This window comes from Lissotriton helveticus, chromosome 8 (assembly GCF_964261635.1).
Source record: "Lissotriton helveticus chromosome 8, aLisHel1.1, whole genome shotgun sequence".
In the NCBI taxonomy this organism is placed as follows: domain Eukaryota; kingdom Metazoa; phylum Chordata; class Amphibia; order Caudata; family Salamandridae; genus Lissotriton; species Lissotriton helveticus.
Genome location: NC_136069.1, coordinates 43329384 through 43347842, shown reverse-complemented (window position 1 = coordinate 43347842; position 18459 = coordinate 43329384). Strand labels below are relative to the sequence as shown.

At 41.3% G+C, this 18459-nt stretch overlaps 1 protein-coding gene across 1 annotated transcript in view; it reads right to left on the bottom strand.

The window, feature by feature from the left end:
- Positions 1-18459, bottom strand: part of LOC144773703 (uncharacterized) — a 124165-nt gene that overhangs the window by 83223 nt on the left and 22483 nt on the right. The window contains 2 exon segments of the mRNA XM_078658847.1: positions 13614-13687; positions 13689-15668. Of these exon segments, the coding sequence (XP_078514973.1) occupies positions 13614-13687; positions 13689-14995 (1381 nt within the window). The 5' untranslated portion in view covers positions 14996-15668.

Here is an 18459-nt window from a genome sequence, read left to right as displayed (position 1 = left end):
CCCTGAGGGGAACGGAATTGTTGAAAGAAAAAAACGTGACATAAAGCAATCTATAACGGCAAAGGTATTAGGTTCGGGAGCTGGGTGGGTCAAACATCTAATAAGTGTCCAACGTAGTCTAAATAACTTGCCAAGAAATTCTCTGAAGGGATTCAGTCCGTACGAATTATTGTTTGGAACTAGGATGTTAGTCTTAGACCTCGACAGTCAGACTTCAGTGGTGAAGGAAAAAAGCTTTGATATCAAAGATCGTTTGGCTATTTTGCAGGACTTAAACAAAACAAGAAAAGACCTGAGCAACATAAAGTTGAAACAGCAGCCAACAACCACTGAAGAACCACCACCTGTCCCAGCAAGACCTGTCTGGATTCCAAAAGTCGGGGATCTAGTCAGAGAAAAGATCGCGGTAAAGAAGGAATTTGGGCCTTCTCACAGAAAAGCAGTTCCTGTCTTGTCTGTCAACGGGACAAGATCAGTTGTACTACCGCCGGTTGCTGGTAAAAAGGAGAACCGAGTTGTATCCATCGACCTGGTAAAACCACAATCATGTGGCCGATAACCAATAGTAGGCCAAGTGGACTACCGATAAGTAGTAGAACACCAAGATTTGCTACAAACACAGAGGTTCAATCTAAGATGCTAATCACATTCGAAACGCCTACAGAACTACAACAAGGACTATGCAACAATGCAATGGAACTTAGACCTCTGAAAACCCAAATAAAAACATTTAGCAGAGACACACCAATCTATAATGAAGTAACAAACTAATATGCAAGAAACAGTAATCCTGAAGCAATTGGAACTATTGACAGAACTGCATCCCGCTACTTCATAAACTTCGATGATTCCTCTGAAGGCTTCACTGAATCAAAAACACAGCCATCAACAAAAACCTTTAAAGATAAAGCTAAAGAACTTTTGAAACAACTGAAAGAAACATATCTAATTTCTCCATGGATTGAATTTTGGGTGGGTTTTGGTGCATTTATCCTCATACTTTGGCTCATCATGGTACTAACTTTGGGACGCTTCATTGAGGGAAAATATGCTAAAATGGACACAGCAAGTCAGAAAATCAACTTGATCCTCAAACCACACACATCTTCACACGTCGAGAAAAGAGAACTTTCTTCAGTCAACTTCACAGCCAATCCTATACCGGGTGGGGTAGCATGGGACAACACTGACTACGAAATCTATGGTCCGGTCGAAATCCTGAAATATCCACACCAAATCAAGATCTCATTGAGTGACTTTGTAAAACCAAGCTCATTTGCTGATGATTGGGACTTCGAAAGTATAAATAATATGATGTCTGACTTAGTGATGTCTGCTAAATTTACCAAACATGATTATTTGCAGGGTTCGACAAATTATGATAGTATGTACTGTTATAACCACTATGGTAACCATTTTCTACATAGATCTGCACAACCTAGAAATGTTTTAAATTATAATCAATGGGAACATTGTGCAACCCCTCCAAAAGGAAGCTCAAGAACCTTTTATGACAAATATTCATACTTTTCAGGTTTTAACACAAGCAATGCTGAAACATTTTATTTCAAATTGTCAAATAAGACAGGGACAAAGACCATGATAACAAACACGAAATTGATATATTCAGACTCATTTTTTGAACAAATGAATACTTTTGGTTTTGATTATTGGGACAAAAATGTTGAAGTAAAGAGTGTTTGGGGTACAAAAGAATGGCAAGTACAAGGTCTAGAATCTTTGTTTAGAGCCTGTATGATCCCAGAACAAATTATATTTTTAAATGACACTGTTCAACAAACCACCTGTCTTGGCCTAGCCAAAATCAAAGACTTAAATAAACCGTCTATTCCAAAACCAACAATGTACAGCAATAACTCTACAGATGAAGAGATAGACGTAAATTGTGTATTAAACCAAAACAGAACACATCCTGATTGGAAAAAGTGGTTGATCTGGCCCACAGATACTAATAACTGTCAAGATAGATTCCTGAACAAAACACAGGGGTTCAAAATGACCAGGCCAGACCCTAGATATTCCCAAAGACAACACCCAGGAATAATAACCGCCTACAGTGTGGGCAAATTATGCCTTCAATGGCTACAAACTTCCACACTGGCAGAAATTAAGCAACACCTAACTTTACTTACTGATGGTGCTGACTTGCGTGATTTCATTATGGGACCACGCAAACAGCGTCAAAAACGTTTCATAGCAGCCTCTGTATATGCAGCATACAACGAGGCCTGGAAGGTGACTCAAATTGAAACAGCAGAAAGAATACGGGAAATTGACCGTATTAATTTGGAAAAATCACTTTCTGTAGTGGACAATGGGTTAATGACTGTCCTCCAGAATTTTTTCTCTGGACAGCATTGTGTCTTCAGCAATCGACATATTATCGCAAGACTTACTGTTGTTACAACACGGTCAGTCTCAATTGCGTTCTATTGTACAGCTTGGCTGGACGTTACAAAATCTGCGTTCAGGTTATGTGCCTTGGCGTTTAATCAACACAACGTCACTATTCAATATCTTTAACCTTACTGATAAACAAATCAGTATGGCACAAAAGGGTGCTGATTATACAATCCTGAGCATTGAGAAACTCGAGAGATTACCAGTGACAATGTCAGAACGACCTGTCAGTGAATGGATAATACATGGGATAATTAATATTCCAATATCAACCTTCAGGTTTCAATACTGCCAAAAATATATACAGGCTGGCATGTACGAAAAATTAGGAAAAGGGTACATTAAAACAACATGGAACTTGCCCTATTCACATGCATGTGTCAGTAATAAAGGACAGAAAGTGTTTCTTAGTGGCAATAATTGTGCAATGTCACTAAGCGGTACACTACTGTGTAATGGAATTAGTTTGCATGGAGCCTGTGAAGGGAACTCAAATAACCTTTCATGTCACCAGCAAGGCGCACCTGCAACAGAGATAGAACCATTCTTTCAAAGACTCTACAATGGGAGTTACATTCTAATTGTAGATCGCAGATGTTGTAGTCTTATGCCCGGGACTCCTTATCTCGTAACTACGACTGCGAAGGTCAAGTGCTGTGGACACTCATTGTTCCCCAGCTCCTTTCCAGACAGGGAGGCAAGGGCATGGCACAGCTTGAAAATTACTTCTATTCGAATAGATACTTTAAGCAGAATGAAAACAGTGCTTCTTCAGACGCCGACCAGGCTCACGTCATCAAAAGAAACGTATGATCTCCTAGTCGCAAGGACGACTGCAGAGATTCACTCTTTGTTATCAACTAATTCCCCCATACATTTCGCATACCAGTGGAGTCCCAAAAGTATTTAAGACAGTATTCTCGATGGCATTGACAGCATTCAAAGCCATACTGGGTATTTTTCCAGATTTCGTCCATTCGATTTTTGGCGGACTTCCCCTCATTTTGGGACTAATTGCAGGAATCCTATTCTTAGTCCTTATATTTCGTTATGGCAAACTGTGTCACAGACAAAACACCTGCGACAAGGGAAGAAACAATCCGAGCCATTGGATACCGGGACCGGATATCAAAAATCCTGGGACTATCCCGGCTTAGAGACCTGAACATGACTTGGTTTCTATAATTTCGACCAATGTGGCATCGATGTGTTTTACCTGTAGTAAGGTGCCTGCTATGCGGAGAAGAATGCGTGTTAGACACCTGTCTGACGCTACAATCGGATGCGCCAATGGATGCAGAAACATTGTTGAGTCCAATAAAGGCTCATGCTTTGTGCTGCCCTCAACGGCTACCAATTCTGATGACGGCATTCGTGGAAGCTTCACCACTACGATTAAGGGGTAGTGAAGTTCAAGATGAAAGCAGCATCGATCAGGTACGACCTTCTGTCAGCAATCCAATTCAGAACGTCAATGGAGACAATCATGCGCACGAATGCATGGTTACACCTTTTTCCGAGTTAGTGGAACTCTCCCAGGAAGCTGTTGACAGCTTTTTCGACAGTCTAAATGATATGATGTTCTCACCAGAGCAGAAATAGAGACTTTTGAGCAAGCTAGCACACGGCGTTCCCAACACCCTGAATTTGGCCTTCAACTTTAATAATAAAGTCACATGAACAATTTTCCCTCCAGTTCACGGACAGCAATTTTTTCAGCAACCCCAAAATATTTTTGCATATTTTTCGGGACACTTATCTTCTGCTTAACCCCTTCAGTGCTAATGACAAGGGTAACTCGTCATGGAGTTTCCATTGATTTCAATGGAAAGTCAATGGAAGTGCATCATGTGCCTTAGCAGCCAAGTGGTTAAAGTAAGAACTATTCTTAGAGAACTAAAATTTCAAATTTTAGATAGTTTATAGACATTAGCTGCCCGCTGGTATGTTCTATTCTGTGATGAAATGGTCTCGAACCTTTTTTCTGTATTAAGAGCCATTTCATGTGTAAATTCTCATATACAAATTAGTGATAATGTATAGATATGCGTGATTACTTTAGCATTATTCTACAGCTTGAGTGCATATATTACTTATGACTGCATTTTTTTTTCTCGTATATTTGATAATTTCAAAATGCATTTATGTATTTTGGGGTGGTAAGGTATACACTATACTCTACAGTATGTTTTACTATGCCTAGATTAGTAAATATGTCCATAGTTAGCGTGGAGTGGGTGTGATGTATTCCTATAGGTTCTGTATCGATCCCCCTATTCCTGACCCTATTCTGGTTAACAAGTTAACTAGCAGCCAGCCCATGATGCAGAAAACCCCCATGATGCAGGAACCGTTATCTGATTAAGCCACACCACGGCACAGGAACGTGTTATCTGATTAGGTCATAACGCTTGCCATCTAATTAGACAAGCGATATTCCTCCAGCCCCTGATAAGGCATACGGAGTTCTCAAAACAAATCAAACCTATGACAACCTGGGAAAAACCCTGCGGCCATTGTTTTGATTTCATCGAGAACTTCAGCAAAAGAATGTGCTAACGACCAAGTCGTATGACATCCTTATTGACGTATCTATGTCCATCCTTACGTCAATCTCGGCACCTTAAAGGTATAAATATTACCGATATTGCCCTATGCAAACACACGCGGTGGTGACGAGATCGGAGCAGCCAGACTTGCCGAAGCCCAGAGCAGAGCAGACCCCGCTGGCGCAGCCCCGCCTTTCCTGACGCGCTGAGAACGAGACGCTGCTTTCTCCTGCCGAGAAATCCAGCTCCGGCGCTTCCGTGTAGCCCTCGCAGGCAGCCTGGAATATCGAGACCAGAGACGAGAGATACCATCCCTCATTCATCCTAGATTCCAGGTACAGAACTGAATAACCCCTCGCAGAGAATTCTTTAGTCAGTCACTTGGCAAAACAAACTTAACTTAAACTGTAACTTTCTACTCCCGCCCACGTATTAGACTTAGGTCAGGTACACGGGGTAGGCGTAGTTAGAAACACCAGTTGAGTACGATTAGTCAAATGTATACGTGTATGTATCTATTTTATTCATTTTAAACCTTCATATGGCTTAGAAACCATATCAATGTTTTTACAGTATTATTTTATACTTCTGCTTTTAATGTATGCACTTTACTTAACCATAAGTATTGCAATAATATCGATCCATTTCTCTTGTATGAGAAAAGAGACTGATCAATAAATAACATCTTTTATTGAACACGCTAGCTGGCAAACCCAAACCTTTAAGTCTAATATCGACAGTAGTAGACCTAGTTAACGTCTGGTCTAGGCCTATACTATTGAAGGTATTATTCCAATGCGCAGAGCCTATTGGGATAATAGGAACTACACTACAACATTTCTTTCAGGCAACCAGGCACGAAAGCTTTTCACAGCACAGGAGACTCAGCTGAAGCATTTTAACAAGTGAAACTAGCCGCCCCAGGAGGGCTTTTTTAAAACTGGGGAATGAGTTCCCCCCTTCCCAGAACTCCACGCCCCCCCCCGGGGGTTGCGCCCCACAGATTGAAGACCTCTGAAGTAATGTCTCATGCAACTGATCGTTACCTGAAACACATCTCCCTCAAATATTTCTCAGTGGGTTGTGGAGTGTGTAGCAAATGAGTTTCGCCTATTTAGTTCACCAGGATTTTTGCTTTCGACTATCCATTTTGTTTTACTGCGAGTGAGTCTCAGTACATAATTCTCACTCATGTCAAAATCATGGTAATTGGACTTATTGTGCCTACTACCAGTGTCTGCATTTTAAGATACGCTGCTTCTGTGCAGCTAGTATAAGAGACGATCGTCTGGTTACATGTGGGACTCTGCAAGGATTGGTACTGACCTGGAGTAGGTATTTTAATTTGAACAGGTATTCATAGTGTACGTCTGTGATTGTTACTGGAAAATCTGTAGTGCTTTCACTGTATTATACATTTATGCAAAATCTGCCCTGAAATACAGTTGCACTCCACGCAGGCCTACAAAGTCCACGAGGTATCAAACTGGGTTAAAACATGCACACAGTTTGAAGTTTCAGTTCACAAAAACACACAACCACATTTTATAGGACCTATGGGTTTATCATAATGCTCAGTACCAGTTCATGGTCAGTTTCTTTAACCCTGCCCCCCTGTACTGTAAAGTCAATAAAAGCAGAAGGAACAAGGGCCTCTGCACACTAAAAGAGCAATCATGAGCGACTGACTCGACTCAGCTACTGGGAAAGGAAGGAGTGGAGAGGAAATCTGCAGCTGATAATTAACCTGTCACACTGCACCTGGGCTAGAAGAGGCCCATTCGAACAGGGAGGAGGGCCAGATTGCAGCCTTCACAGGTGGGGCTCACCTTTGAAGTTTTGGCGGGAAGGAGTCCGGCAATGATGTCAACTATGGGCAGAGCTGAGGCCCTGACAGGAGTTATCAGAGACATCATAAAGTCCACATTTTAGGTTTTCTCAGAATGCTGTGCAGGAGGGTAGGGAACAGGGCTGGAGGAATTATGTGGCTTCATAGGTTTGGCCAGGGTTGATTGGCCCCTACAAATTTCCACCGCCACTTAGACACTCCTGCACAAAGTAGAGCCAATTGTGACGACCCTAGACCTGGGAGCCGACAGCAGCAGAATGGATGCCCAGCTGGAAAGAGAACACATCTAATGCCCTGCAAAGAATGACTAAGGACTTTGACTCCAGCTGACCTGTAGGACCAGGATGGGTCTCTCCAGAGACAGTAACACTGGCCCGTAATACCGCAAGAGGACCCATTGGGGAAATAGCCTAAACTCCAGTACTCCACACAGATGCCCTGCAAAACAGTATGAGGCACTGATGGCTGGAAAATGCAGGCAGGAGGGTGTCCTGCTGGCTGGTTGTGGAAGGGTTGAACAAGATGACCAAACGGGGTGAGGAGTACCAGGAACCAAGCAAAAGAGAAGACAGATGCAGGGAGCCAGAAATCCCAGCTTCCCACAAAAGTAACCTTTCGAGGCCAGGACACCTCAGACGGATGCTCTTGATGGTTAGAACTTGCCACCAGGAGAAAAACAAAATGCTCACCAACAAAATATTGGTCCAAAGGGACAGAGATACAGCTCGGTCCTTCAGGGACTAAGTTAAGAATGATGTCCGTGGAGCTGCATAGCCATTCAAGAAATTACCACTGTGGTGTGACAGGGCAAGGGGCTGAAGCAAATTCACATAATAAATTATTAACATTTGGTCCCATACCCTAGGACCCTGCACAGCATCTTGAGGACCACATCCCCGTGTCACGCATGGAGAAGACATCTGAAGACCATCTGCGATGCCGCCCCTCATGCCCATGTTTGAGGGGATCGGGTATGCCAGCCTCACACTTCTTTGCTTATGCTGTTCGTCGACAGGGGATGTTGCAAGCATCCTTCCGGGGCGGTGAGCAGAAAACGGTCCAGCCGGTGGGGGCAGAAAGACGTTTTACAAGCTCTCATATGGCGCCAGGAGAGAGGTGTTGTGCGCAAAGGGCCGGCGAGGCAGCGGCCTCTTGGGGCACCCTCTCACAGCCTCCAACGAACCCAGGATAGTTGTAGGTATCCCAGGTGGGGCCAGGACACCCAGCAAAAAATACAAAAAGAAAGATGGAAATGTGCCAAGGTGCTGCATGGGAAAAAAAGCTGCTAATATATTTATGGATTGGCGTTTGGGGCACCCTATAAAGCCACCGGCAGGGGCTATTGTGCACATTTTTCTTTTCTTGTAGCACCCCTGGAAACACAGATGCACAACCAATGTGTGCCCGATGTGTCTAGGGACTGCAAGGAACACAGCAACCCCCAGGAGATGTTTACAAAAACCTGCCATAAGCCTCCAAGGGAATTAAAGATGTGCCCCATGGAGGGGTCTCATTTGGCTCTGAGGCGCTCTGAGCCAGAGCTGCATACTCAAGCTGGGAAGTGCAGGGACCCCTTCACGTTGGTCCTACGGCTGCATTTTGAGGCCTAGAAATTGTGAAGAATGACTCTGACACATATGTTGTTTTCAATCAAAAATGCTTTATTGACAATATGGTCATTGATCAGGTAACATTTACCATTATAATGAATGCTTATTATTGCGAGTACTGTTTCCACTAATTTAACTGATGGTGTCCTGTGATGGTGACATGTGGTTGAATCTTTTAATGTGGTGACCGGACAACAAAGCTAGCAGGCCACATTGAAAAGTGATCCGGGGAAAGTAAAAAAGAGGCCTAATCTAAGGGGCCCCTTTCACCTTGAACCTCCACCATCTACCAAATGACAGGGCTGCAAGAAGACTAATCAGCAGCCCCTCCCAATGAAGCAGAATTGTACAAACCACCTTGTCTCTTGCTACTCCAGTGGCTAGGTCCCCTCCCCTCAGATTCAGGAATGGCAGCAATATACTTTCAATGCCTGAGGAAGCAAGCTCGCCGCCACTAGGGTGCACAAGGCCAGGCCAGCAGCATCCATAATGGACCCCAGGATCCCACACACCTCCATTATTCTGGCACCAGTAGGCCTCTACCCCAGTGACACAGGTAAAGAGGCTGAGTCACAACCTCTGTCTAGTAATACACGTCGCACAGACAGAATATCGAGATTCAAATATCGACATACACAAATATCAAGTTAAGAAATATCGTGATACAGAAATATTGACAGCAAAAATATTGTGGTCAAGAATATCGGCTTTAAGATAAAACATTTTTTTAAATAAAGCAGTTAGTAATATCGTTTGCAAAAATATAGTTGTTTAAAATATCGATTTTTAAATTTGTGTTATATATTTTAGTACGTATTTTAAAAGTATGTGATCTATTTTTTTGTATAATTATTGCTTTAAAAAAATATATGTTACATTTTTAGCAGTGATTAATTTTAGGTTAATTAAATGTAGAGTTTTTTAGTTCTGTAGCGGGTTGTGGGTTTATAGGGGAATAGGGTGGGAAGTAATTGGCATGCTTGGAGGAACAGGTCCAGGAGCTTTTTTTTTATATCAAGGGGCAGGCCTAGTCCTCTGCACCCACTAGATTAGATTGAAACAACAACCAAAATCAAAACCTGGATCCCATATACTCTCATTTGAAGACCTAGAGCAAGGAAACACATCTGTACACCCTCCAAGGGGCATTCCCATCCCAGCAGGGCACTCCAATCATCTCCCAAGGCTTTCCTAGAAGAATACTAGCCTGGAACAGTTCTTCCTTGAAAACAAGCTAGCATCAGCCCTGAGCGGTGTCCCAGATAACTCATCATTGGCACCAACGGTCAGCTCGACAATAGATCAATGTATTAAAATCAAACAAATAAAACTCAACGTGAAAAGCAGAAATGGTATCTCTATATCGAGGAAGCAGTTGTCAGTAATGAGAATTCATTCTGGTTATTGGTGTCAATGTATAGGGTACATGCAAAATATTATAAACTCAACTGTACCAGTTTAAAAAGGAGTAGGATATTTTGAAACTATTTTCTAAAATGATAGCCACGGCCATAGTGCAGACACTGAACACCAAAGACCTGAGGACGCACATTCCATCATGCTGGCAGGCTAGTTTACACCTGATAAAGTATAGTATGCTTACCAGAGTTCTGAAAAACAAGCATGGTCATACCTCTAAAGAGTAAAGGTGAGATCTCAGAACTAAGCTCACACACACCAATCAGTTTCATTGATATAGATGAAAAATAAAACACAAATATTTTAGACCATATAAATGAATTAACAGAGGAAAAAAACTTGTTAAACCTAACTCAAGGCAGCTTCAGAGGTGGTCTATTGACAATAGGTCAGATCATCCAACAATCGGACTAGGAGCTTTCCACCTCGAGATAAACAACCTTGTATAGTGTTTTTTGGGACTTTTCACAGAGTGTTAGTCTTGTCTTCCACATCCAAGCTTAGAAAAAACAGCCTGATTATAAACAGATTTTCAAGCACTTTCAGGATAGGCCTAATTGGCACACGATGCACAACATTTGCCACAGACAAAAGTACTCGACCAAGGTTGCATCTTGACTCTCTTCTGTTCAATGTTTAGGCATAGCAAACTACTTACAGCATTTCCTGATGTCCCTAAGAATAAGTAACACAAGCATTTTGCTGTTTGTGTGCAGATGTCCCAAGAAATGTCTGTTTCTCAAAATCTATAATTATGATCCGGGAACCAAGATGCAGGAGGACACTTTGCAAAGAATTTAATTTAGGTTACCAAAGATTAGAAAACAGCAAAGACTTTTAAATGCCTGGTTTGATAATGTACAGCCAGTTATCCTGAAGCAATGACGTGGTTAAGGCCTTAGCAGAGGAACGGCTAAAGGAAATCTACAAACTGCAAAGAGACAGAACAGCACAGAACCAATAAGCCTAGAAACATGTTCCAAGATTGATATCCTGTCAGCATTAAGTCGACTAAAGAGGAGTTTGTGCAATAAATTACTTGCCTTCCTTCAATCAACAGCCATTGCACATTAGAAAAAGATCTTGGCTATGCATAAAACGAAGAGACCCAAATGCACACCTCTTCTAGGCCGGGGACATCTCATCAGGTAATTGGCATGTGCATAAATGGATAATGCTCAGAATCCACTTCGTGCTACTATGTAGGATTTGACATTCTGCTCACAAAAGTTCAACATGGCTGCCAGTAAAACAACTTTGGTGAGGAACCTTAAATGAGCAACGATGTAACGTTTATGTAACTTATCAGAGGAAGCTGTGAGAAAATCCTCCCTTCATAGCTGATTCTGTCACTAGGCACACTGGAGAAAAATCAAGAATTAATAAATCTAAAATGGTTTAAAAACAAATGGTTCTCAGTTCTGTTGAATAATGACATGGGCAGATTAGCCATATTTTGTGGAAAGATTCATTTTTGATATAGTCACTGTGGAAAATTTGCCAAATGTCGGTCAGAAAGCAGGAGTGCCCAAATGTGATCATACTTTAATCTTCTATGAATGTTTATTCTCTATGAAGTGTCTCAATGTGTTCTTAATACAAATATCTCCAACTTGTGAATAATCACATTTTATTAGTTTGCAGAACTATTGGTGGCTGTGCTCTTGTCAGGGGCAACTGCAATGCATGTGTATTTTCAGCAGCAATACGCAATGTACCTTCACTTCTACGTACTGTATTCTATTAACTGTCATGGAACTGGAACAATATATTGTTTTTCATTCTGAAACTGGTATGTTAAAAATATATATTACTAGCCATTTCGCCATGCTCCTTGAGATGGGCTGTTCAATTTTATCACACTAACCACGTCCACTCAATTTTATCACACTAACCACGTCCACTCACAAATATTCAGACGATAATTATTGGTCTTATTGTAATTGTGTAAATGACAGCTCTTGAGAGAAACAATTGTCAAAATGCAGTCATGCAATACCAACAAGCACACTCAGGAAGGGTGACTGGAGGGAATTACTCATTTTAAATTAATTTCTAGGACAAATCTGTCCCCTTGTTTCAGATTTCTTTGCCCCAGATATCTTTCCTTGTTGTGTGCTTCAGATCCAGAGGTGGCCTAGCACACAAAGGACTTAAAAGAAGGGAGTCACTTCAATGAGTGCACTGACTGATTTTCAGACCGAATTAAAGGTTTCTGTTACTCCAATAATGTCTCCAAAATGGATTCATGTTCACAAATATATATGTAGCACCTTGAAGTGAAAAGCTCAGTTTCAAGCACTCTTAAGGTACAGAGATGCATTTATTATATACTTCACTCGACTATAGAATGTGGTGGTGAAACAGTTTAGAAAAAATTGTAATTTCATAATTTTCTCTAGCTCGTGCTCGCAGTCTTTCTGCCATACTGTAAACTGGTAAAGTGACGCCTGTCTGCTGTATCTTTCGTGTATTGCATATTATGCATCTTTCCGATTGTACAGTTTTTCTCTACACATTTGGCAAATCATGCAGTAAGATGCCAACTAACCAGGTATTTTACAAGTAATCTATCACTTCTGGTTATTATTTTGACTTTTCATAACCACACATAACTGTTTATGCCTTGACTTCAATCAGTATGATGTTTCTGTAGTACCTTGTACTTTTTACTTTAGGTTAAATTCTGCCCAATTGTCTAGTTTTCTTCTGCTTGATCTGATGCTTAAATGGTTATTCAGTTATACTGCATGTATTCCTGATTTCCCTTCATGTACTGGATGTGTTCTATAACAGCTTTGAAATGTACATTGTATTGCCACATGAAATTATTAAATCAGCACTTACACTCATCTCCCCACGCTGTACAGTATTCTGAACATTTGAGTCACTGCTGATCTCAATACCTATGTGGGCGAAGGATGGTTTACTGTTGCCATGCAACATTCCTTAATGCCCAAGCCTTTGTCATTTATAATTTTTCAACTGAATTCTTATTACAATGCAAAATAACTGGATTTCCTCATTTCCCTGTTCTGGACTTTCTGATGCAACGAGAGAGGACTTTTTTTACTTCAATTTCTTACCACATTTAAAACATGCATGCAGTTTCACACTAGTGTGAGTTCTCTTGTGTATTATTAGTGATATCTCTGCAGTTAATATTTTGCCGCATTCAAAGTAGTTAAACAATTTCAGGCTATGGTGACTGTCATATGATGACCCTATGTAGTTAAAAAGACTTTTGCACTTAGGGCCTGCGTATGAGCTGGTTGTAATTTTCTGAACCATGTGTTAACCCGTGTTGACGCATACGTTGGAATTACGAGTTTGAAGGTATTTAACACATCTGGATATGTTTAATAGCTCAACCTTTGATACATTTTGGCAGGTCAACCCTGCCAAAAGTTAACAGGGGGAAAACATACGGTGTTTACAGTATCATGTGATTTAGGTGCGTTAAAGACCAAAACACGCATGTTATTCCCCATAAACTTGTAATAGGTTTTACTTATGGCACCTGATAAATACATCATATATGTACCACATGGTATCAGTATTTATCAGGGGCAATAAATAGTGACCCAACTCTTATCAGTCCTTTAGTACATCAACTTGATTTCTTTCCTTAATCTCTTCTCAGGTGGGGGGATAGATGATCCTTTTCCTTGAAACAGTTGTCACATTAAGTAAATATACATGGTTTCACCATTGTAAATTATGTCAGCTGTCATTGGTCCTACACATGTAGTAAAGATGCATGGCTTCTCAGATGTGTCAACAAATTACCTTTTTGACTGAAAGCTTTAGAACATACCGAACATTTATACGGTTTATACGGTGTGAATCCACTGATGTATCATTAGGTGTTTCTTTCTAATGAAAGCCTTCTCACATCAAGAACATTTATAAGGTTTCTCACCAGTGTGAATTCTTTGATGTGTGGATAGGTTATCTTTTCTGCTAAAATGTTTTTGGCATTCAGAACATTTATATGGTTTCTCACCGGTGTGAATTCTTTGATGTATTATTAGCTTGGCGTTCGTGATGAAACACTTGACACACTCAGAACATTTATGTGGTTTCTCTCCGCTGTGAATCCTCTGATGTACCAGCAGGTGTGTCTTTGTACTGCAAGCCTTCTCACATTGAGAACATTGATATAGTTTCTCACCGGTGTGAATTCTTTGATGTATTATTAGCTGGGCCTTCGTGATGAAACACTTGACACATTCAGAACATTTATGTGGTTTTTCGCCAGTGTGTGTTCTCTGATGTGTTATCAGATTCGCATTTTGACTGAAAGTCTTATTACATTCTGAACATCTATATAGTTTTTCCCCAGTGTGAATTCTCTCATGTGATGATAATCCAAACTTTTGCTTGAAAGTCTTGTCACATTCAGAACATTTATATGGTTTCTCTCCAGTGTGATCCTTCTGATGTCGCATTAGTTGTTGTTTGGTTCTGAAACCCTTGTCACACTCAGAACATTTATAAGGAGTCTCACCGCTGTGAGACATGTGATGCAGCCTTAAACTTACTTTTGTACGGAAAGCCTTGTCACATTCAGAACATTTATATGGTTTCTCCCCTGTGTGGATTTTCTGATGAACTGAAAGACTACTCTTCTGCTGGAAAGCCTGGTCACATTCAGAACATTTAAATGGTTTCTCCCCTGTGTGGATTCTCTTATGTTTTCTCAGATTTGCCTTTTGACTGAAAGCCTTATTGCATTCTGAACATCTATATGGTTTTTCCCCATCTTGAATTTTCTCATGTGATGATAAATCACTCTTTTCCTTGAAAGTCTTGTCACATTTATATGGTTTCTTCGTAGTGTTATTTCTGTGATGTAGTGCTAGTTCACCCGTTTGATTGAAAGCCTTATCGCATTCAGACCATTCACATGGTTTCTCACCAGTATGAGTTTGTTGATCAATCTTCAGCTGTGCCTTTGTAATGAATGTCTGGTCACACCGAGTGCATTTATATGGTCTTGGTTCAATGTGGCCTGACTTTTGTCCAACGAGAGAGACATTTGCGAAAAAACCTTTACATTTGAGACAGTGAAATGTTTTTTCTTCAGTATGATTTTGTTTGCCTACGATCAAATGGCTTTTTCTAACAGACGGCTTGGTAAACATTGTAGATTTATTTTGTCTTAGTATGCAGAGATCCCCTTGATGTTTTCCTAGTGGATATTTTTATAGAAATCTCTCTCACATGTAGAGAAATTGTGCGCCTCCTCCATAATGCACACATTATGTTTAAATAATGAATTCCTAGTAATAAAATGCTAGAGACACTGGGCAAATGTATGTAGCTTCTCCTGTGTCTGTCCAGGTTTGTACTTTCAAGTTGGTTGCTGTTTACTTACCCATATAGATGAAAAATAACCTCTCTACCTTCTGATTTCTTAGCAATAGGATTAGAACTGCAAAGTTGCTTTCCTGGAAATATTTATTACATGCTGTACATTTGTGTGGCCTTTCTCCTTTGTGGGTCCCTTGATGGATTAGAGTTCCTTGGGATGTTAATTTGTAGTCATACTCATGAAAGACTCCTTACTCCTTTGTTGCGACGTACTATGTCCCTTTCATGAGGCATCCATTGGTGTCTGCTACCACTTTTGACAGAAAAAGGTTGAATGCGCAAGGAGCACACATGGCTAACAATTATATAGAGATTCTTTAGTGGAATAACTTCTCCAAAAACTGTTTCATACATTTCAGGGGACTAGTGTCTCAAAAGTTGAATTGCAGTTCCTAGTGTCCATGATATTCCTCTGACTATTGCTTTTTTCTGAATTTCTATCACCTAAGGGACAAAAAATATATATATAAGCATTAGCATTTTATGAGCCAAAAATACAAATATCAGCAATAAAAAAATCTATTTGTTTTCTTGTATGGATATGAAGTAACAAAATCCAGGAATGCTTCTGTACGTTATAGTCACAACGCATTAGTATAGAACTAGTATTAACAATCTGGTGACCACAGTATTTCATTCATTTATGAACCAAAATATTTGTAAATTTGTAATGAGATCCAAAGCACATTGTTAGTCATCCACTAACAATGTTCAGAACACAAATTATAATGGACACTGAGATATATGTAATCCAATTACCAAACACATAATAAGAAATATAGGTAAAATTGGTAATGTTGAGTGCTGACAAAATGGATTAAAATAAAAACCTGATGTCTAATCCAATAATTATGGCATGAATTGCCATGGACATCATGACATTATTATTAAATAGTGATCGACAGAATGTATTGAGATGAATAAGAAAGCTTCTAAGACATGTATTTATTCCAGTTATTTGAGGAGTACAGCAATACCAACTACAGTTTTCTAGTGCTAAAGAAGAGAACGCTGCGGCCAGAGGTTAAGGTTTTATTGAAGAAATTGACAAGTTTTTAGAAGCTTTGTACAAACTAGGTTATTGGGCATCGATCAGAGATATAGAGGAAGAGAATTCCACAGTTTGGCAACAGTGACTGAAAAGGCACACACACTCTTCTGGGATTTGCAATTGGAAGGCTGAAGAGGAACGAAGAGTTCAGGTTAGAGAATACGAACACAACAACTCCTTGATACATTTTTCCATGTATATTTTTGTGACAGATCGAATGTCCCAAAAGCACAGTATAAAACTCAAACAACGCTAAGTGATCTAAATTGCTGAGCGTGGATATGCCAAAAACAAAGATACCTTTTAATCCATTGATCAGAGCTTTAATTAACACAGAAACTAAGGGCCTGATCTAGTGTTTGGCAGACGAACTATAATCTGCCAAACTTGGAGATCACTGCCGGCCACACAGTTACAGTCAAGGTACTAAACGTTTGGTGGACAGCCGCTGTTGGTTTTGACTTTCATTCGCCAAAATTGACTTAAGTTTTCATTTTTCAAAAAGTGGGAATATGTAATTGAAAATACTATTCACCGCCATATGCAGGGAGTTTTTTTCTACCTCGGTGTGGGTGTCATTATGTGTTTTTTTGTCTATTCATCGCAAGGTTATACTGCCAGGTAAAAGACAGACAAAAATACATCCCATCGCATTGCTTACCCTAAATAAAATGGGTGGTGCTATGCCCTTCTTCAGAAGACCCCTTCTCCGTTGGGCTGCCTGGAGGGGCTTTCCATCAACAGAGCCAACGGGGGCTATGTTCACAGAAAGTTGTCAACTCTCCCGATTCTATTTAGGGTGGGAAGACAGTTAGTTTGGGGGAAAAGCATACTCTGTCACGTTTGTGACTAAATACAGTTCTTCACCAAACTCTAAATCAGGCCACAAGATGCCTGTGATCAGATGCGCACATAACTGAATTACACAGAAACCAAGATATCTGTAATGTAATCACTGTGTCAACGGCATTTACTCCTAACCTGAAGATCTTATGACTCATTAGCACAGAAACTGAATTCAAATGTTATTGGTTAATTCACCCCCCTCGGCGAGCACCGCGAGGGCGCAGGCCACGCCCCCTTTAAGCCACGCCCCCTCAGCCAGCGTATAAGACGCTGAATACTAGCGTCTTACACCAGATTTGACAACAACTCCTGAGGCAAAGCAGCCGGGAGAGCGCACTGTGTTTACTTGTGTTTTAAAACTTTATCTGTAATTTTGTACCTTGCTCTTAATTCTCGTCCATCTGCAACACGCCGCAGGGCACCTGAAATACTTAGAGGCACGGGTAGCGGAGTCCAAACGCTGCCGCGTCGCCTTCCTCCATTCACCCCCCTCGGCGAGCACCGCGAGGGCGCAGGCCACGCCCCCTTTAAGCCACGCCCCCTCAGCCAGCGTATAAGACGCTGAATACTAGCGTCTTACACCAGATTTGACAACAACTCCTGAGGCAAAGCAGCCGGGAGAGCGCACTGTGTTTACTTGTGTTTTAAAACTTTATCTGTAATTTTGTACCTTGCTCTTAATTCTCGTCCATCTGCAACACGCCGCTGGGCACCTGAAATACTTAGAGGCACGGGTAGCGGAGTCCAAACGCTGCCGCGTCGCCTTCCTCCATTCACCCCCCTCGGCGAGCACCGCGAGGGCGCAGGCCACGCCCCCTTTAAGCCACGCCCCCTCAGCCAGCGTCACTTCCACCAACCAACTAGAAAATGTGCCAGGGCCGAAAGCGCAGCAGACGAGCGCAGCGGGAGCGCCTTAGGCGCACCGAAGGCGCGCCTAAGGCAAGCCCGTCTGCGCCCGTCCGCGGCCGGACGGGGCTAGGGGCACGACTCCATGCCAAATTCACATCTTACTCTTCTGAGGAGATTACTATTCTCAGGAGAACCACAGGGCTTCACATATAATTACATCAAACCATGACGAGCAGTCCATGCACCCCAGATCTAACATATTTCTTTTTTGCATGGATGTACTATAAACTGGCTGATCTATGGGCATTCAATAGTCCATGCCCCTGTGCCATTCACACGCGGAGGGAGCTTCTGCCTGTGATTAGTGACGCACAATATCATGCTTGGCTATCATGAATCCCAGCCCCGCATGCAATATTTGCGCAATGAAAAAGGACTAGGCCTTACTTATGCCCAGAACGGAAACTTTAGGTTCAAGGTTACTTGGCT